Raw genomic sequence first — 21,797 nt, 5'->3', positions numbered from 1 at the left:
GTTCGCAAACGGAGGAAAAAATTACATTAGCGAAAAGCAAAATTCAGTTTGACTTGAAGCTTTCAAAATCTAATTCGGACGCTTGCATTGAGAGGTCGCGAAAAATTCGACAATTGATTTTATTTTGCAATTCTTGGTATAGTTTGATAGCAAGCTCTATAGGCTTAAATTTGATATATGGGTTTAGGTATCTATGATTTAAACCGGGCGCGCTCTATGGTTTGGACACGAGACACCTCTAAAGGTATACGGTAACTTCAATGAAACTGTAACAGCTTATTACTATTGTTGTTCCCTTTACATATTTTTTACTCCTTAGAAATCATTTCAGACAAATCTTTTTAACAATTTACAACGTGTCCATCGACTTTGAATCACTTTTCAGAATATTCTTTTTCTCTCTTTAGGGGATTACAAATATAAACTTACGGCTGAAATTTTGTTAAAAAATTAAAATGATAAAAAAAAACGAAACAAAACAAAACAAAAACAAGCATCGATTTTTTTTTTTTTTGGGAAAAATTCGACGCTTATAAAACAGGGCATGGACATGCTTTTGGAATTCTCGTCCTTTATCCTCACACGTGTTCATACCAGCTTAATTAGGGTGTTTCCAAAATGCTGATGCTGCTAGGAAGTCAGAATACATTATCGGCGTAGTTTAACAACCGACTATTATCCGAGTTTTTCTTTTTTCCCTTTTTAATGAGCCACAATTGACAAGACCAAACCTATCTTTTGTGAGCGTCATAAAAAAGAAATCAAAATAGGGACTTTCTCTAAGGAACCAATAGACAGAAAGAGAGAAGGAAAGAACAAACGAACGAGCGAGCGCGCGAGTGAACAAAGGGACGAACGAGAGTATGAAAGAACGAACGAAAGAAAGAAATAGCGAAAGAGGCATCGCACGAAAGAACGAACGAAGGATCGACGAAGGAAAAAAGGAACGAACAAACAAACGAAAGAACGAACGAACGCACGAACGAAAGAACAAACGAACGAACGAAAGAACGAACGAAAGAACGAACGAGCAAACAAGGGACTTGCAAAAGAGGTCAATCAGAGGAAACGAGACTCAGAATGCCCTTTCCTGGAAAATGTCTTGGAAAGTAGACCTTGAGTTGCTTAGGTTAGCAAAAACATAAAAGTTGAGTACATGATATTCTATTCTTGATTTCAGAAATGAATTTCCAAGGTGTTATCATCGTGGTGGCAATCTATGTCACTCTCTCTTCCCCAGTTGAGGGTCAGTTCACGTGTTTAGGAACGTGTTACAAAGGCAGTTTTATAGAGGAGAGTCATGTGACTAGTAACAAAGCTCTTGTTGGTCACTCGTTCTTAAACCTGACTGTGTATGCTCCTCACCAGTGCCTTTCGGCCTGCCTGGCAAGGTGCCGTTGCATGGCCTTTCAGCTCGAAGAAACAAGATGCGAATTGCTTGACCAAGACCGTTCGCTCATTCCTGAAGACTTCCACCAAGCACAAGGGTATAAATACTTCGACGTGAAACAAGAACTCGACAGAAACGTGAGTAAAATACACCATTTTACAGTTGTCTGTTCAATAACCTTGCAGGTGACCTTGTTTTGATAAGACTGAACGAGTTAAATTTGAAATGCTTTGAGCTTCAGTTGAAATAATACTGTTATTTTTGTTCCATTTTTGACACAAAAAGAGCCAATGTTACAGTTTAGTACAAAGATGATTTCCAGTTCGTACTGCGCAGTCTCAGCACCCCAATGCTTGCGAGTATTAATCGATGGAATGTGAATCGATGCTATTCGTTACGAACCGCTTACCTTATCTTTGAGGCATTTTAAATTCTTTTTCCAACAGTTTCTTTGATTTTTACAGCTACGGCGTTGTTTCATTAAGTGATATCAGAAAGAACGAAGCATAAAGCTTTGCATCCATAATGGCGGTTGACATGAAACTTTGAATTTACTTCAAAAGTAGTTGCGAAAAACCACATTTTGTGACGTCTTCCATGAATCAAAACAAAATGCAAAAGCAAACTCTCGAGAGTGCGCAATATGGACTGGAAATCTGGAGAATTCTGATTGGTTTCCATAGCGGTCAGAAATTGATTGGGTCTTCAATTCATTGCACTAAATAAACAGGTTTGTGTTAGGTAGAACTCTTTTGACCGTCATGTCTGGAGGACAATTTTAGTAAATTAAATATTCACAAAAGCGACGTGTGAAACGTATAAATTAATGCTTAAATGCGCGCGCGTTAACCGAGAATGGGTTGCAGAGACGCACCAGTTTATCAGCAGGTTAAAAAGAGCCATTTTGATAAAAATTTACTGAACTGATTTGTTCGGTCCGTACTGGAAAATGTTGTTCTCTTTTTTTTTGGACAGGTTTAATGACTTCGCCTGTGGCTCAGTCCATAAACGTGCACAAAAAACAAAAACGAAACAAAACAAAACAAAAACAAAAAACAAAACAAAAAAAAAAATCGACCAATGTCTCCAATACGGACCTCATGCTAGTTCAATACTGATATATAATTAAATGACGTTGTTTAGATTTCTACACATACGTTCTTAACGACCTCGTCAGCCTCTGGGCACTAATTAATAAACGATTGATTGATTGATTGATTGATTGATTGATTGATTGATTGACTGATTGATCATTGATTGATTGATTGATTGACTGACTGATCATTGATTGATTGCTTGCTTGATGACTGACTGGTTGGTTGATCGATTGATTGATTGATTGATTGATTGATTGATTGATTGATTGATTGATTGATTGACTGATTGATGATTGTCTAAAGATTGATAGAATGATTGATTAATTGATGACTGAATGAGGGCTGATGATTGATTGATTGATGATTGATTGATTTAAGTGGAAAAATAACACTTTCAAGAACTGCAAAAACATCTCATCAGGTAAAATACAAAAAGGCACGTGCAAAAGTTAGTAAATGAACTTATTGCCCAGGTTTCCGGATTGGTCACTGTTATTTAGCACATCACTTTCCCTTGCCAGGAACCCGCCGGAAGCTGTATGAATGGCTGTTGCAAGACAAATCCTTGTTTGAATGGAGGAACGTGCTCTGAACACTGTGATAATATCACTGTCAAGTTTTCCTGCTCCTGTGTTGCTGGCTTTACTGGCAAAGTGTGCGAGGCGCGGTCATCCTGTGCCACTTTCTTCGCTTTGGACAACTCAGTACAGAATGGAGTGTACGAGATGAGTGATGGTAGCCAGGTGTTTAAAGTGTATTGCGATTTCACCAGCGAGCCAAGCTTCATTTGGACTCTGGTTGAATCCTTTGAACTGATCAAAAGGAGTGCCTTCAGATATGACTTCTTGACGGACATTCCCATAAGGGCAGACGATCCTCAATTCTCTGAGCATCGCTTGCCACTTAGTGCACGAACACATCTTCTCATTGATGCGACACATATCAGAGCCACCTGCGAGTTTAACAAGGGATTTAATTATACTGACTACTTAAGAGGTAAACTTACTGAAATCGAGTTGGTGAGACAGGGAGGACGGTGCACGTTATTTGAACGGATTAATATTCGAGGTAATGAATGTAGGGATTGCAAAGCATTGTATTTTGGTAAATCGGGTGAGCACAACCATATTGCTAGTGCAGAGGGTCAGGAATGCCTCTGCAGTAGCAACTGTGTGACCTGGACAGGCAGTGTGGGCAGCGAGGACAGCTTCGGACTGTTCGCCGCCAGAAACCCGGATCACCGGTGTGTTCGAAATGATCAAGCTACCACGCAATGGTGGCTTGGAGTCCAGGTTTCTCCGTAAGGGGATGTGCGATGATTGTCTGGGGAAGTGTGTAGTTCGGAAAACCAGTGAGGAGGTTGATATCAGCTGACAATGTGACAGCCGTCAGGATCACCACCTTTAGGTAGTAGTGTCTCTGACACCTAGAGCTAGGTGGGATGTCTAAACTCCTGGTATGGTCACGCGTGCCGGAAAGGTCGAAGGCTAGGGGCCACACGAAGAGTGATCCCCTGCCCCCCTGGTTGGAGGTTGGGTGTAAGGCTAGTAACCCTGCCCTATTATGTGCACATTGATGTAGGCGGGACCATCTTAAATAGCTTATTTGACAGTCGTGTACTCAATAACCATGTTTTTAAGCGCCACTATTGCAACGTCGCGTTGGTGTCGAGGCTTAGTTTTATTTCACAGAATTGTAAAGTGGTCGATTAGAACTTATATAAGTAAAGTCATCCATTCATGTTTCGAAGAATGTCGATCGTAGGTTCTCCATGTCCATTGTTTTGGTACGGACGTTTGATTTTGACTAATCTACGTTTCAAGCCCTCCCGCAAGATTGTTAGGGTAATGAAAAGCCCTTAAGAGTATAAATGACCGTACGTCCAGTAACAAAATCACAATAACTATTCTGCCCAGAAACGAACCGTAACGCTGGCGAAGAAGCTAGAAAGCTCCTTCATTAAATTAACAGAGAGATATTGCAAATATTGACTTATTACATGTATTGCACGTTTATTTCCTAATTTATACAACAACAAAAATAAATTCGATTTCAAAGAGGTGGGCAATATAAACGAAGTTAGAGATTAAGCAACGAGTTCCCTGAAAAAGTATCCAGAATAGCGGTTGAAGATATTACTAAAGATACCGATGAGAGAGCAAGATTTAAAAACACTAAACGAAATGCTTCGTTTTCACCACAGAGTGTATCACATAGAATTCCTCCTATCGCCTCTTTGATGTACCCCGGTAACATCATAAATGCTCCGCACAGTGCCCATAATGCCCTGCTGGTGATAGGTGCATAGCCAGAGATCGTGACCGGTGATCTATAACTTTGGAAACACATTAGCCTGAAGGCTAGTGCATGTTTGTGGAGGAAAAGTACAGCCACTCGGGTTATATTTTACATTATATGAATTCAAAACAAAATGCAGCACTGGAAAAAAAAAAAAATCAGTGACTTTATCATTGATTTATAAACGACTCCTTCTTGTACGGGAATGGTAGAGAAAAACACTGGAGGCTGTAAAGCACGTGTCACTCTATGGCGGGAAAACACTGGAAGCTGGGAAACCAGTGCCATTTTATGTCTTCCATTTAGCCGGCGGGATAACACCAGATATACCCGTATAACGCCTTTCCCGCCTTTAGAGTGGCGTACCTTAAAATTCCACGGCTCGGAATAAAGTGGCATAATCCAAAACAAAAGGACTAACCCAGCACAGAGGCCAGGCAGCATACAATTATCAGAATTCAGAATTGTCGGTTGGTAGGGGTGGACTGGCCCTGAGTGTTATTTGTAGAAAACTGCTGCTGTTGTAAGAACCGTCCAACATGAGCAGACTGCTGGCTGTTGGACGCCTGGGCCTGTTGATTGTTCTGTCCTTGGAATGCGAACGACTGCTGCTTTTGCTAAAAAACAAATAATGAAAGAATAAGGAAATGAGAAGGCTTACGTCATTATGAACGTAACAAAGGCAAATATATGAGTTTCTATTTTTTTCCCCACTTGAGACAATCAATGCAAGACAGTTTATGGTCAATAAGCTAGACGAGACAAGCCGCTGAGACAGGGAGAAAATCACAACATATCATATGGACACACAAGGAAATTAAGCAGGGCCATGCTTCAGCTACAGCCTGTGTTGCGTGAGCTCAGTGAAAGTACAGTTCACACTAAAGGATCATGTCCTGCAATAGGTCACTGATCAATACATTTTATCGTATGTGCACCCTCTGATTTTGTTCCAGCCAAAAGTCCCTGCTACGTTTCCTTGTGTGTCTACGTTTTTACTCTGTCCCTGGGACATGTCTCTGCAACGGGTCCCTTCATGTGCAGGAGCCCTTACTATCGCTGGCATAACCCCGCTTCCTGCATTAACAATGAATTGCTGTGAGCAAGAAGTGACAAGAATGAGCCTGAAAAGTTCGCACAAGCTCAATACGGCATGCCATAAGGATAGAACAACTGATCACACCAGGGAATTTCTTTGTTGTATGACGATATTTTCTCAACTAGTACCATAACGGGTCTATGGAGTAAGGCAAGGAGAAATTGTATATTGACATCTTTAACACCGTCGGGCCTGTTGACAAGAAATAGAAACAACAGCATTTCCAGCTGTGTTCAAAATAAATCTCAAGGTTTAATTTTAAAGGAGCTATGCCACGATATTTTGAGTTATTTTGGTCAGGTACAAAAATACCTTTGGATTGAAAAAAACCTGAAAATATCTGTTTACTAAGATAGAAAAACACCAAAGACATAAAATAAACCATAAAGGAACAAGGATGGTTAGGGATGGAGAAGATTAACACGGATTATTAGCTTGAAACATGTAGGCTAAACTTTTCGACATACGCCACCCGTGACGTAGTTCCTTTAACAGTGAAGATGTCGGAGGATAAAACAAGCACGTGTTGCACGCAAGCTAATAGACTGTATTATTTTAACACAGTAGGCGTCATCAATTAACGTTTTAACCTGCTTTGAAACGTTATTGCTCCATTAGCGTTTAACTTGGAGAAGTATTTTTTTTACAGTAGCATTGTCAGACGAAAACATGCCATGATACGTTTGCTCTTTAAGCAGTGCTTGGAAATTATCATACAGTGTTGGCACGCAACCTCGTGTTCTACGAAGTCCTCGACACCAATGCAGGCGCCCAGTGTTTTCAACCACTATTTTTTTGAGGCCTGAGGAAGTGGGCGAGAGGAGCATAGGAGAAAAAGCGCCTCTCCGTAACAACCTCCCTACCCGCGTACTTCAAATCCATCAGCGCTTATTTTTAACTAAGGTAAGAGGTACGTAGCCTAATAAGAACTCGTGGGCGCATCATTTCAAATTAATCAGCTGCTAATGCTATTAACCAGTACAAAGTGAGTGTTAGCCGTTAGCTGTTAAGACCTAGGCCGCCAATCACGTGCGTCGATTTGACCCAGGGACCAAATTTTGTGGTGCCCCCAGAGAGTGGAGAGAACTGTCCCTCACAGACAAACACGTGATACGTTACCTGAAACTGTTCAGTCGTGTGCGCAGATACGACGCGCACTCTCTTAGCACTCGGCTGCCCGTTATTGTCCGAGTTCTCTTGCTTGCCCGGGTTAGTCTGGAAGTGTTAAAATGTTGGCCTGGTTCAGCGAGATAAAGGCACTGTGAAATGGAAACACTGTGTACCTCGTCTAACAATGGCCTGTTTCTCAGCAGGAAAGGGAATGTGCTTTGTTAGTGGATGCTACGGCACTACCTAGCGACAATTGTGTGCTAAGTGTTAGCGTGGGCCAATCCGGCGATATCTTCAGGGTTAATGTTTCTTCTTGCGCGCAGTGTGTGCCGTGCAGTGATAAGACTTGTCACACATGCATTACCTGATAATAGTCGTGTAAGATCACATGCAACTAACAAATAAGCATGCATACCCTACATTCTGGCACCAGATTGCACATTCGCAGAGTTGGCCGATTTCCATTTGAATCGGCACATTGGTCCTAAATTTGACCAATGCTGAATCAGTCTAATTAACATACCTTTTGCAAACACTTTGCAAGAGTTGGTCAAATGCTGAATTAAGGCCATTATTTTGCCAGTCCGATGTCGGGTCAATATAATGTAAATGGGGTATATGCGTAATGCTTACATGTAGGTTCACCCAGTAACATTCCATTACCTTTGCAGCACTGGACTTCGAGTCACTGTCATCATCATTGAGAAATTCTCTTTTAGGATAAGGTATTGTCATCCCGGCAAAGGCACTAAAAGCAACAAAAGGCTGCATCAGAGCTAGACAAGAATACAGCATGCATGCATAAGTATTACAAATAATACTTTGTTCTGTTATTGAAATCTGAAACAAACTCATTCTATTGGGCAAAAATAAAAGCTAAAATAAAACACTTACACTAAAAAAAACTGTTGAAGCAGAACAGCACAGGCACGTTACATGTACATGTATGTCGGAAATGAATGAGTTCCCTTAAGAAATTGCAAACATTTTCTGCAGAGTTATAGAAACACGAGTGGAAGTTTGGGAGAACGAGAAATGCTGTGGGCCGGGAACACGAGTCGATAGCCGAGTGGTTTCACAGTTTTTCGAGTTCTCTAAAACGTTGGTGAGTGGTTTTATATCTCGATGGAATACACAATACAAAATACAATACTTTATTTAGACACGTCACGTCTAAGAGCTGTACAAGCTCGTTCAAAATACGCAAGTGTATTCCTAGAAGAAAAACGAAAATGTTATTTTTTAAAAAATCTCTTTCATTTAGAAAACATAGCAATACAAAGAAAGGACAATCTTTTTTTCTTTCTTAATCAAAATTTTAAGTATGTTTGCTATCTTCATCATTACGTCAAGAACTCTCGCTTGCTCTTTGCTTCTGTCGAGTTATGGAAATACTATTTCAAGCATGCCCATTCTAACAGGGTTGTGCAGATTACATAAATGTATAAAAATACATTTATCCAGGGGTTCTGGTTTATTTTAATTTGCATTTTTATTTCATCTACATGTAGTATTGTCACACGAGGGAACATTACAGCACAGTTTGATTGCAACAATGCAGTTGCTAACAATGCTAAGCTCACAGTAGAAGCCTATGTTACTTACTCAGGTGTTGGTAAAGGATCTTCTTTAAAGTAAGGATCTTGCAAAGCCTGATCCGATGTTATCCTTTTGTTTGGGTCCATCACCAGTAACTTGGAGAGCTTAAAATTAACAAACATATACAAGACACATTGTGTACACCTCCAGTGCTTGTAGCTGACACATTTTTGTCAAAGCTGCATTCTTTTATCAGGGTCTCTGTTCATATCAGGTGCTATTACCTCTGAAAGGGCCACTCATATCTATCTTTCAGGGTCTATCTATTTTTTCAGCTAGCGTTCATGACTTGTCCTTTGTGAAACACAGCTCAGAGGTAATATTAACTACTTATTAACCGAGAGTGAGGTCGTTGCGGGAAAATAGCGATAGCGAGGTCAATATGACATGGTCGAACTTTCAGATTTTCCCTAAAGACCGTTCGAGGTTAATAAGTTACTTATTATAATTTATGGCTTTTTGCTCTGTCTTTGCCGGACTGTAATCTGCCCGTGGGCATTTACGGGAGAATAATGCCCTAGATGAAGTAAGCCAATCAGTGCGCGCGTTAGATTGGCGACAAACACAAGCCATATAATAAGAAATTATGATTAAATATAGTGGGAATTAAGCCCCGTTACATGGGTGCCTTCGTCTCCACGGCAGAAACACTCATGGCTGCTGGAAACTTATATACAGGGTACACGTCTATAGAAGTCTAACTGAATTTAAATTCTTACCAGTTGGAATGCTCTACTGTCCTGTTTGACTTTGTGTTTCTCCATGTATTTCCACAAACTAGCATTTACATAGCTGTAAATAAAAGTAAACAAATACACAAAATATACTAAACAATCTGTTTGCTAGGCAATGCACATGGACTGCACACATTTTCAATGTCTTCTATCTACCCTGTTGTCGAACTACATGCAATCTGTCTATTTCAATGGACCATTTTTTTTTTTTTTTGCTTGACAATAAATCATACACTCATACTCAATTTCGTTTGCTTTAAGGCTAACATTTTAAACAACTATAAACGATACTTGACAAATTCGTACTTTACAGGTGTAATGTTTAGCTTATTTTCAACTGTCATCTTTGCGCCTTGAAACTAACTTCACTGCATATGTTACTGTATATAACTCAAGAGTCCTTAAAACACACAGGTTTTCTGGCTTCCATGAGTTTTCCTAACCACTTTAAGTAATTTAATTTTCTGATAAGTTAAATTGTAATTTTCTTTTGTGTGGCAAATAACATCAAAACAAAAAAAAACTTTGTATAATACACGTACGTGATATGTAATACAAAGTCACATCTCAGTGTTGGACTGGACAACACCCAGTTTTGTTATAGTCTGTACATTTCATGTACTACATTAATATACACAGTATTTCTGTACTTTGAGGAAAAATGTAATTATAAACAATTATTGGCTAAGGTTTTTGTGATATCCAGAATAATCAAGGTCGAGGTAGGGGTTATAAGCCGAAGCTGAAGGCTGAGGCTGATAACCCTTTCCGAGACCTTGATTATTCTGGATATCACAAAAACCGAATCTAATAATTGTGTTATTGTACATTGAACGAAAAAAAATGGAAGTCATGTTTTTGCTTCTTCACTGACGGCAAGCAACACAAAGCGCGCGAACTTGACATGATTACCCGTGACCTTGAGTGTCCTTGACATGATTATTGTATAATCTGCAGAGATGACGTCACAGGCGCTGATTTTGAAAATTCACAGTTTGCTTTTGACCAATCAGAAAAGAGATGGTGAGTTCAATGTACAGTAATATAATGTATTGGTGTAGATGCACATATATATGAGTATTACAATATATGAGTATAATTAACAAATAAAATTCTAATGTGGCTCTGAGCCTTAGGGGACTAAAACAAAGGAAATTACTTTGAAGTTGAGGCACAAATTAACAATTTCTTTTGTTTTAGTCTCTTAAGCCTCCGGAAGAATTTGATCTATTGAAACTAGCATAAAAATAGTCCATACTTTGCTTTTCTGAAGTCTTTCTGAAGGGTGCCATGTTCTGGCATCTTCTTGATATCCTCCCAGTCTTTCTCTGAAAACAAACAAACAAGTCAAGGGAGGAAAGTAAAGTTGCAATGCTACCCAAAACTACATACAGGTATACACATGTATGCTGTATTACTGAATGAATTATGACTAGTTTCATTAAAATCGATGAGAGAAAGAACAAGATTACTAAATACCTAATCAATAAGACTTCTACTTAACATTCATGGTACAAGTACATGCACGTACATTTTGTAAGCTGCAAGCAAATATATGTAGAAAGATCTTAAATTGAACTGTGGAGGAAGATGTAAAGACATTGATTCAATGATCACTGAAGTGATGTGTGTAGTTGTGTACATAACTGTGATGATTACTGGGATGTCAGTCTTTATGCTACTATTCGCAACATTAATAATAATAACAACTTTATTTAAGGGTCAAATGTATTTAGCACTCTTGTGCTAATTGAGGACACTGTAAATAAACAAACAAATATTACAAATAGATCACAATTTATTAAGAATCCCAACTGGTGAAAAGGACCACACATTGGTGAAAAGGACCAAAAAGCAATTCAGTTTGTTATTTCTGGTGAATGAAATTGTGCATGTTTGCAACTGTTTTGTATGCTTTACTCAGCATGTCCTTTATGAAAATGAAAGTTTGTACAGTATTAATAAGTTCTGAAGCCAAAGCCATGTACCACTGTACATGCAAACACGGATAAAGTCAAAAAAAAAAAAGGCTGCCCCAGAGCAAGTCAATTTTAATTCAGCTCAGTACTATTTAATACTAGATACATGTATCACATACACACATGTACCCACTGTACAAATTGTATCATTTGAAACATGCATTAAATTTATATGGGAACTTGTAACAGGGGTTCTTGACACCTAATATCTATTAATCTAATATATCTATTTATTAATTTAATAGATATATATATTTTCCAACTGGCAGGTAGAAAGACAAAAGGACATAGGTCCCCTACAAGGCACCAGGCTCTCTGGTTTTCCTCCCTCCACAAAAACCAACACTCCAAATTCCAATTCGACTGGTCAGGACAGACGACCCACATGAAAACCAGCTAAGGCTGATGTGGCTTCCTCTCTGATACGTGTTGGCTTTTAAATCTATGACAGGTCAAGTACCAAACTACCTGAGTTCAAATTTTATCTCCAGAGGGAACATTAGCAGTCGGGTGACAAGATCATCTTCCCAGCTTAATATACCCCTTTTTAAAACCAAGTCGCGACAGAGACTTTTTTGTTACAGAATCGTAACTTTGTGGAATGCCTTAAAACCCCATTTTAAATTAAGTGAATCTCTTATCATTTTTAAACCTAAAATGAAAGCCTTCCTCTTAAATCAATTTTTAACGTCATGAATTTTACATGTAAATAGTTTTCAATAATTGTTTATCAATAATCTTTGAGTATTTTTTTTTTAATTATCTTTATCATTGTCTCTGAAAAGCCCCAATGGGGAGTTGACAATAAAATTTGCATTGTATTGTGTATTATAATTTATTTTATTTTTATTCTTTATTCAAGGCTGTACCACATGTACCTAATCATCCAAGTTAAACACTTGATTTAACAAGACCTAATCCACAATGGATTAAGAAAAGATAATGAAAGGATTAGCACTAACATGCTTGCAGGGGACCATTGCAGCAATTTTGTACATGTACTGTATGTTCAGATATTGTCTGCATCAAAGATGTTATTGACGAATATACATATAGGCCTACTTGTTCACCTGCCATCACATCAGTCTAACAAGAAGGTTATGATATGTCAGATGTCACTGCAGTACGTGAACCTCACCTTGTGGAAATCCCATTACATTGAATATCCTATCAAGCTGTTCATGGTGATAAGGATTGCTAGTTTTGATATCCTCTTGACGACAATGAAATATGGGTTCACATGTTAATAGCTCTGCAAAAATACAGCCTATAGCCCATATATCTATGAATAAAAGTAAAGAATGTATAATAAGGATAAGAACTGATGACATTTTCAGGGGTTTCGTCAATGTTTTCAGCAGGATGGCAACTAGTTTTCACAGGCGGGCAAAACTATCTAAACTGAACTTCTTTACAAGAAAGACTTTCCGCTAAATTGTCAAACCAGGCAGTTAAAATCGTCCTTGCAGCCGGTCAATTTGCCCAGTGACCGGCCTTTGATGAAACATCTGTGATGTACATGTACATAATAGAGTGTACAAGCATCTCATTAAGGAGAATCAGCAGTGTCCCTCTAAGCATGTAAAATAAATACAAGTTTGTATACATCTACATGTACGTTATGCTTCTATTATAACTGTTACTTCACTTCAGTGTTAGTCCAACTTAATTTGTACACTACAATAACATTTATGATAAAATATACAACATGCAAGTTAAAGACAATTACACATGTACTGTACTCACAGGCATGCAGCTTTAATGATATGATTCAGTTGCATGTAATTTATACGCATGTACAGTTACAAGTACATTGTGCAAAAATAAAATAAGAATATTAACAGTACTCGTACCTATGGCTTTAGTATAATGTCTAGCACCAAGAAGTAACTCAGGTGCTCTGTACCAAAATGTCACCACAACTGGATCCAGATCAGCAAGAGGCTTTAATGGAGCATTGAACAGCCTGGCAAATCCCATGTCAGCTGCAGAAATCAAACAACACTACATCAAAAATCATCAAGTACAGCTATTTCCTTCTTTATCAGAATTGCGCTAAACAATAAGCATTTTACGTGTATAGTATTGTACTTGCTGCCAATCAACAACAATTTTAATTATCATAATAATTCAAATTAGCACCCATCGTGCTAATTACTTGGGCTTTCCAAAGGAAACACCCGAGTTGAAATTCTGGCTTCGTTTTTTTTTTGTTGTTGTTCAGTCGCAAATCACAGTCAAGTCCTTAACACGCATGCGCAATGTTATTATGCTGCTGACCAAAAGGAGCACGGCCTCTGGAGATGAGAATGATACTTCTTCAGGACTTAAAATGGAAAGGAGAACACAAGTAACTGTTTAGGTGGCCCAAGAATGGAAAATCAAGGTGTACAGAATGCTCAAACCTTTATGGTGAAGAATTTTATTTCCTTTAACTGTCGCGATAACACAACAACACAAACACAACAGTATTTTTACACGTTGGATTTCTGTGTATTTAATCAGTTCGGTGACCTCCACAGTTTGATTGTTTAATAGTTAATTCGTTTCATTCAAATATATTTTTTGGAGTTTTACTCAGCTACTAAAGAATTCCTGAGAAAAGAACTAAGTGGGTTCTAATTTAACACAGTTGACATCACAGGTGGCCCTTTCTACCTGTATTTTCAAAGCATTCTACACAGTTTTCGAAGCATTCTCAAGCATTGTCTTATAAACAGCTAAAATTGTAACGCAATCGCCAACAGCATAATGTCACGTATTAATCATGCCACCTGTGTTGACATACGATTTATCTCAAAATAATTGACTTGTTGACTTACAACTTTCATCTTTCTTTCACTGCACTGTATTATTTCGTCGCGCAGGGAAGAAATAATCTGATTTCATGTTTTTAATGGAAATTCTGTTGTATTCGGTTTTGTTTTGTCCTCCAAAGTCAATAATTAACTCATTTTTGCGTATTCAATATTCTCATTTTTTGTCGTGCAGGAGAGAAAAAATAAGCTTATAATTTCTTATTTTCTTATCAGCTTTACACATCAAGTTGAGTTCTTTTTGTTGATTTTTTTTTAATATTTTGGCCCTTCATTTATTCAACTTTAAATAAGCGGTGTCTTGAATACTGCGCATATGGTTTATTCTTGTGCTTATGCTTGCTCTGAAATATTTCAAAAAAAAAAGCCAGGGAATTAGGGGTGGGCCGCATGAAATTTTATGCAGGCGTCAATGGGTTGAAAAACAAACAAACAAACAAACAAAACAATACAAAAACAAAAAAACCCTGGCATTCCAAATTTTTACAAAGTCAACTCGCGCGTCCAGGTCACAACTTTGCTAGTTCATAAGGAATGAGGCAGTAATGACATGAAAGTGTCGTGTTGTTCTAAAAAATCCTGAGTTCACGCAGACATGCGTCTTGTTTCCTTTTAAATAGTTGACTCATTAGAACTGTAAAAATAGAGGCTCTGATAGTCATAATATTTAAATGAGAAAGCCGACTTCATAATTTTTTCTTCTAATCAGTAGAATTATTCTTTGTCAATGTCTTGAAAGTTAATTTTGTTATGGGGTTGTTTACTGGAAGGGGGCACTTACGAAATATTGGAATAAGGGCACTTATTAACAATGGCACACAATGGGAAGATCTTATTAGAAAGGGGGGTGTCTAAATCAAATCATTAGGGTAAGAATAATTTTGACAACTTTCAATGATTGATTGTTCGAAAATGTGAAGAACAAACTGAAATACTGTACCTTAAAGAAGACAAATTTGATACTTGAAATGTTATTGTAACTCCAATGTAGACCAAACTTCCAAGTACCACTCAAATGTTTAAATTCTTCCTGACTACATGTACATGTACATGTACATTAGCACATGCAAATGAACTGCATGTAAACTATAAAAATTATCTAACATTTGAACTAAAAAATATCCATTTCAACAACTAACCAATTTTTACTCTTCCTTTCTCTGGTCCCTCACCCATGACAAGTATGTTTGCTGGTTTCTAAATAAAATGACGTACAGCAAAAAAATGTCAGTTCACATTTATACGTGTGCATCTGTATGTACAGCTGTACATTCTTAATTAAACATGGGTCATTGCAGAGTGGTCTGCATTCAAGTCTTGGAAAAAAAGATGCATTTTCTGGAGCAAGACACTTTTACATGAAGGTACATGTATATTTAAATGGGTATAAAAATTGTCAATTTTAATGCTCAGGGGTAAGCCATCAATGAATTAGCATCCAATACAAGGTGGGGGGAGGGGGAGAGGGGAGGGGGAGGGGGGAGGGGGGAGAAAAACCCCTAGTCGCTTAATGCTACAGAAGCTGTATTGGCCACTGGCCTATTGCAGGCTTTAACTACATGACAGTTGTACATGTAGCTATTACTGACACAACATTCTGAAACTCGCCAAGTTGAAACAAAGGGAATTTACGACCATGACAGTGGAATTGATTATCACAAAATTTGATGATTTTGTTTCCTGTTCCCTCTTATATTTCAACAACAACAAGAACAACAGCAACAACAACATCTTTATGTTTCTCAAGATGAATATAAATATTATAACACTTTTAGTTTATTTCATATACGTAGCAAGTATGTTTTAGATGAGGTAACTGTTTCCAGTGAGGTGAGATACCAAAAACTCAAAACACTGTTTCATCACATTTACACAATTTGACAAAATTTAAATAATGGCACCTGTCAAACTTTCAGCTCTCTCCTCTGTGCTTGGAAATGTGATGGCAAAACATTGCTAGTATGTACAGGTATTTGTCATATTGTTATATAATAAAATGGTGCTTTACCATAATTTCAACCAGATCTAATATAGATCTAGACTAAAGGCAATACAACTGGTACACATGCTTAACTCACCAAATCTCTATGTAGCACCCAGTTGGAATGAAGGTAGTGGATGCCATCCAGGATCTGATAAAGCAAAGACTTCACCATTCCTTTTGGAACAGGGACAGCTTTCTTTTGGGCTTTAGAGGCTCGGTGATATTTGATAATGTGCTACATGAGAGGAATAGGCAATTTTCATAGTTAAGTACATGTAGGTGTATTTAATTTAATAGTAATACAAAATTCACAAGGCCAGTATATGAGCTGCAGCACATCCTAACTTTGAATCTGAAACTGAAATCTAGAAAATTATTTAATAGCTTGCATCTGGGAATGTCTTGTTCTGGAAGATGCTTGCTATTGATGTTTCTTTGTTTTTGTATTCAAATAAAAGCACCAAAATTTTGCAGCACGACTACTCAAACCGAGCCACTTTCATGTGGCTCTCTCGTGTTGGCAAGAAATAAGGGTCTGCTTGACATGAAAATTAATTAACTTAAAGAGAGTTGCTTGCGTTTTGCTTGCTAGTTATTGCTAGTAATACTGCTGTTATTGGACCTAGCCTTGGCTGGTAAAAAAAAAAAAAATTGGCTAATAACATATAAGTGGTCATTAGCCACTAGGCTAGTAAGTTGAAAAGTTAGTGTCAAGCGCCGACTCTTTTTCATGCCAACCCTCAATTCTAACCCAGAGTATATCATTGTTGCTGTCATAACATTGTTGACGTATCCTGAGTGTAGCTTCAGCAGTATGAAGAGATTGAAAACTCCTTAACAAAGTATCATAAAAGACAGAAGATTGAGCTCTTTAGCAATTCTGCACATTCACAAGCACATGGAAGTTGACACTGATAATGTTATAACAGAGTGACAGTAATGCCTGTATGAAGGGTAGATGTTTTGCCCTTTAAACCCTCTGTTTATACTGTTGTTTTACCCCCTGTTTTTGTAGCTTGCCGAAAACTCTGGAGATGTGTAAAATAAACAACTAATCAGTGCATTTTCCCCCGCATTTGCTTACTGAAATGTCCCTCAGAAATTGCAGGATATGGCATTTCCGAGACCCCAGATTTCAAAATTTTCTGGAGGAGCATGCCCAGATCCCCCTAGTTTGCAACGCCTTCAGCGCTTGAAATTATTTTTCTTCTTGTGCGTAGACCTTCAAAATCTCAGGCTACGCCCCTGAAATCAGGGCCACTGTACAGTTACATGTGTAAAATGTACATTCTAGGAAAATGTAAATCTATCAATCCCATGCAGTTCTGGTCTTAAAGAAAGAGCATCATGTAGGGCAACTGGTAGGTCGCGGAAAAAAAGTCAAATTTTGCAGGATTTTCAGGGACGAATTCGCGAAAAAAAGGCCGATTTCGCAGGAATTTTGCAGGAATTTTCAAGGCCACGTGACTGAAAAATGATCAGTAAAAAACAGCAGATTTTGCAGGAGTGTTCTGGGCAAATTTCACTGGAAAGCAATTGGTTTTGTGCTGATTTGAGGAGAGTTTTTAATGAAACTAAACACTCTTAGAACATTTACTCAGGCTTCGTACCGCAATATAAAATTGTACTTTACAAAGCTTGTTGAACACAATAAAAACAGATTAAATAAGAAAAACAGGATATTTAAAACACAAGAGTTATGCTTAGATATTTACTATTCAAGTTGCTTCATTGAATATCTTCTTTATCCAATTGCATGTTGTTTGCCTCATCTTCGAAGTTCTGTTCTATTTAGGTTTTGCTTTATGTTTGACCACGAGGCAGGTGACCACAAGGTTATTTTTAACAGAAAACATTATTTGCTCTTAACAACAGTGCGCTCTAGAAATGCGCCAATGACAAAGCTTTTTACATCATGGCTGCTGCCCAGTTTTTTGCAACATTAATCTAAGAACACCTGGCAGTTTTGGGATGTTGTTTACTCATTGAAGTGACGAAGTTTCAAGGTAATTTAGCAAGTTTACAGCAAGTAAGCAGCCCCAACAGCCAAGATAACTTTCAAACATGTTGTGCTGACAAGTATTTGGTATGATTTCTAGCGAATTTCGTGGGATTTCGCAGATTTACTTGAAATTCATGGCTCTGCGACTGCGTGAAATATCAGAAACCCTGATCATGTTAACTCAACACATTTTTGTTTTCAAATCACATACACAATTCAACAATCTAATACATGTATGTATGTGCACTGTGATTCAAATAATCATGATGTACAGTGTAAATGCTAAACGCTTCACTTTAAATACCTTGTACTGTTTTTCTTACAAAACTTTACAAGAGTTTTACATGATCACAAATTTAGGTTTAATACACAAATTTCTCCTTGACAAGTAACTACTCACCCAGAGATCATGCTCTGCAAAATCAAAAAGGAGCCAAACTTTGCGATCAGCATGAGAAAGGAACACACGTTGTAATGCAATCACATTTGGGTGCTTCAGTTCCCTCAGAAGCTAACAAAAGAGAGTGCAAAAAGAATTATTTTAATAACAAGTTCAGTGCATACTTGTAAACTGTATATACTGTAGTTAGATTTAGTGATAGACATGTACATTGTAACAACTAATTACATTCATTTGTAGATCACTTAAACTTGCACAGTAAATATAAACATGACAAGGCTTCAGTCCACTTTAAACATAAAAGGCAACATTGATTTCAATCTTGAGCTTTTCCACTGCCACTTACAGGAGATAATTTTATTAGACTAAATCTCAAAATTGTTTTCTACTTCCTCAGAACCAAGGGAGATGTCTGCTTATAGGAAATTATGTATTAACTACAGTTCAGTGAGGAAACTACCAATGAGTGAAATTCCTTAGTGCATGTACAGTATGACTTTCAAAGCTCAACATTCACTATATTCTTCTTCATCACTGCACACGATGCTTTCAATATATAATTATTTTACTGATCCTATCAGAATGCCAGATATCCATACAGTACATTGTACATGTAGGTGACATGTCTGATCACTTTGCAAATTAAAGTGCAGTCCATATGAAGCTCACAGCCAGAAGATATGACAAAATTTTGAAGCAAGCATTATTATTAATCATATGTAGTTAAAAATGTAAGAATCCACACTGAAGATCTTCAACATAATACACCCATCAATGTTAAGCCGCAGGGTTTGGGGGTGGGCTATCCATGGGAAATTGACTTGGTACTGAGCCTTCCTTTGTGTTAGGAATTCAGTTGATGAATCCTGTCTGTCTGACAGAAATAAGTTACCTGAGGGGTAGAAATTTGGCATTTACTTGGCATCCATGGGTCAGGAATTTGACTCTGGCTTCTTTGAAAATGTCAAATTCCCTAGGTCAGCCCACCCACCCCTAACCCTGGGGCTTAAACATGAAACAAGCCTATATAACAAGGCCAAGGTATTCAGCCTGCCAATCACAAATCCCAATGGGTGACCAATGCTCCCATTTAATGGTTTATTCACTCGGGTCTAATTTTAGTGCATACCAAGTTGCCACAACTTTCTGGAGAGTGGTTGGGTGTAATTTTCTGTTTTGTTTTAGAAGTAATCAATACCTTTTGAACTAAACGAACAATAGCTTCAGGAGAAGATTTTAGAAAGATAATTGATTTTCTTATTATTATTATTTCACCTTTGTAATTTTGTTTTTCCACCTGCAAAAGCATATCATATGTTTTCACGCTGTTTACTCAAACAAACCCATATAAGCTCATGTAAGGGAGTACCTCCCTTCCCCCTGGGCTGATCATCTAGTAAATGGCCCAGCTCAGAAGCTTTGTAATCTGGATGGTCTTTTGCCAGCCTTAGGTTTGATTCAGTCAGATGCAAGAGATGAAATTAATTAAAGAAAACTAAGCCAGGAGTTCTTGGTATGATTTATACACCTGTCAAAAATTATACTATCAGAACTATCCGTAATTAAAAATGCTTAAAACTGTAAAGTATTTTAATAGGTAAAAAGAGGTTACGTGGCAAATTTCTTTTTTTTTTTTTTTTTGTACCGACGGTACTTAATTAAATTACGAACAAACATAAGCTAAGACTTAAGCAAAAAGTTCGAAAAAAAATACTAAAGATCTGTTAAGCTTAGGCTTACATGTTATTGTACATGTTTAACTTATTTAAGCTTAAATTTATTCGTATACTTTAAAATGTGATAATTCCCTATACTTACTGCTATCTCGCGGCATGCTGACATCGAGATACCGGTCCCTTCAATCTGCTTGAGAGCGAAGTATTTCCCATTTGGACTTCGATGAAAAATAAATAAAAACACAGAACATTGAGTGACAATAAGCGCGGAAGCTACATGCACACAATCGAACGAGTTCAACAGAACTGTATTTCACACACCAGTCTTTTTGTTTAGCCTTGTAAACATGTCCATAAGTTCCTCGGCCTACTTTGCAGCCTTCAAAGTCAAATTTATCTTCAACTCGTTCCCTTTGCTCGTTGGATTTAAGTTTGAATTCAAAATCCATGACAAGAAAACAAAGCCTTCTTTCAGGAACCGGCCGCCATGTTGAATTGACGATCACCCTCGTCTTGGTGACCGCTAGTTTCCAGTCTCCGCCTCAGCGTGGGGCTTTCGGTCGGTGGGCCAGCGGACGAAAGAAACGTGGAATGACAGCTCCTTTTCACTAACACGATTGATTACAGACCCCAATATTATAGCACCTGTGTTCCGTTTTGTCAACAAAGGCATACACGAAGTAAAAGGTTTTAAATGGTAACGATTGTAGTCTTTGGAAGGGAGCGAAAAACATTCGAAACACCGTACCGACAGAGAGAAAATTAACTACTATGCGATTCAATCGAGCTCTACCCTCCTTTAAACTTGCAGGACATCTAAGGGTTTTTTTCCCTTCGTGGTTTAATGAAAGTCCTTTGTGTCCATTTCTCTTAACTACATAACGTGCGAAAATGAATGAGATCCACCACCCACTGAGACAGTTTACTAGTGAACATTTGCCTTTTTTGGGTAACAATAACAAACAAGGAATAAAACACAAATAGCGGTGATAAACATATTAAACTTACGCATTTTAATAACTTGACGTTTCGTATGCTACGCAACATACATTTTCAAAAGTGGACTAAAGACCGTTACAATTTTTGAAAACTATATATGAAATGTAAATAAGACCCCTTATTTACATTTCATATATAGTTTTCAAAAATTGTAACGGTCTTTAGTCCACTTTTGAAAATATATGTTGCGTAGCATACGAAACGTCAAGTTATTAAAATGCGTAAGTTTAATATGTTTATCACCGCTATTTGTGTTTTATTCCTCGTTAAACTACGATGGCCCAAGAACAAAAGCCTTTAATAACAAACAAAAATAAAATAAAAAAACAATAGAATTTACTGTGTAATAAACTTAGCTATATATGAGAGGTGACATCACATGATAAAATAACACACCAACTAATTTACAGTTATTCCACATAAATTAACATTAAAAGTGATAACATGATATACGAGTAAAAATTTTAAAAATATAATTCAGGATCGTGAAATACAATCTAAAGTAGGTTATTGTTAAAAAGTAAAAACGATAGTCAAATGTATCGATAAATGACTAAGCAGAAAGTTTGGTTAGAAAGGTCAATAAAAGGCCTTTTAAAAAAGTTCTGATAGTT

General features: G+C 37.5%; 2 protein-coding genes across 3 annotated transcripts; one reads left to right on the top strand and one right to left on the bottom strand.

Annotated features, from left to right (window-relative positions):
- The first annotated feature begins 1,182 nt into the window (after positions 1-1,182).
- LOC149117209 (uncharacterized) lies at positions 1,183-3,838 on the top strand. Its single transcript, XM_089281094.1, has 2 exons — positions 1,183-1,527; positions 3,009-3,838. The coding sequence occupies exons 1-2, from the start codon at positions 1,183-1,185 to the stop codon at positions 3,789-3,791; spliced, it is 1,128 nt and encodes a 375-aa protein (XP_089137220.1). The 3' UTR covers positions 3,792-3,838.
- Positions 3,839-4,474: 636 nt separating this feature from the next.
- LOC110060037 (cyclin-dependent kinase 8-like) lies at positions 4,475-20,709 on the bottom strand. Of its 2 annotated transcripts, XM_089282859.1 has the most exons (13): positions 20,506-20,709; positions 20,327-20,402; positions 18,509-18,619; positions 16,201-16,341; positions 15,262-15,319; positions 13,160-13,291; positions 12,445-12,588; positions 10,586-10,655; positions 9,313-9,385; positions 8,600-8,697; positions 7,658-7,742; positions 7,004-7,099; positions 4,475-5,402 (listed from the first exon to the last, which is right to left on the bottom strand). In XM_089282859.1, exons 1-13 carry the CDS (start codon positions 20,631-20,633, stop codon positions 5,244-5,246), a joined length of 1,371 nt encoding a protein of 456 aa, XP_089138985.1. In that variant the 5' UTR covers positions 20,634-20,709; the 3' UTR covers positions 4,475-5,243. The 2 variants fall into 2 exon arrangements, with proteins under 2 accessions (XP_089138985.1, XP_089138986.1); XM_089282860.1 differs by lacking the exon at positions 7,004-7,099.
- Between the last annotated feature and the right edge of the window lie 1,088 nt (positions 20,710-21,797).

Source organism: Orbicella faveolata, unplaced genomic scaffold, assembly GCF_042242905.1.
Source record: "Orbicella faveolata isolate gen_17 unplaced genomic scaffold, um_ofav_v1 contig_12, whole genome shotgun sequence".
Classification (NCBI taxonomy): domain Eukaryota; kingdom Metazoa; phylum Cnidaria; class Anthozoa; order Scleractinia; family Merulinidae; genus Orbicella; species Orbicella faveolata.
The sequence above is the reverse complement of the archived record's forward strand: the minus strand, read 5'-3'. Positions and strand labels throughout refer to the sequence as shown.

Excerpts from the sequence above, each read along its gene's own strand:
- LOC149117209 (XM_089281094.1), top strand. The coding sequence starts at position 1,183 with ATGAATTTCCAAGGTGTTATCATCGTGGTGGCAATCTATGTCACTCTC. Across the intron at positions 1,528-3,008 it reads AACAAGAACTCGACAGAAAC|GAACCCGCCGGAAGCTGTAT; the intron begins GTGAGTAAAATA and ends TTCCCTTGCCAG.
- LOC110060037 (XM_089282859.1), bottom strand. The coding sequence starts at position 20,633 with ATGGATTTTGAATTCAAACTTAAATCCAACGAGCAAAGGGAACGAGTT. Across the intron at positions 20,403-20,505 it reads AAGGCTAAACAAAAAGACTG|TCCAAATGGGAAATACTTCG; the intron begins GTGTGTGAAATA and ends TTTTCATCGAAG. Across the intron at positions 5,403-7,003 it reads ACACGACTGAACAGTTTCAG|CAAAAGCAGCAGTCGTTCGC; the intron begins GTAACGTATCAC and ends TTTGTTTTTTAG.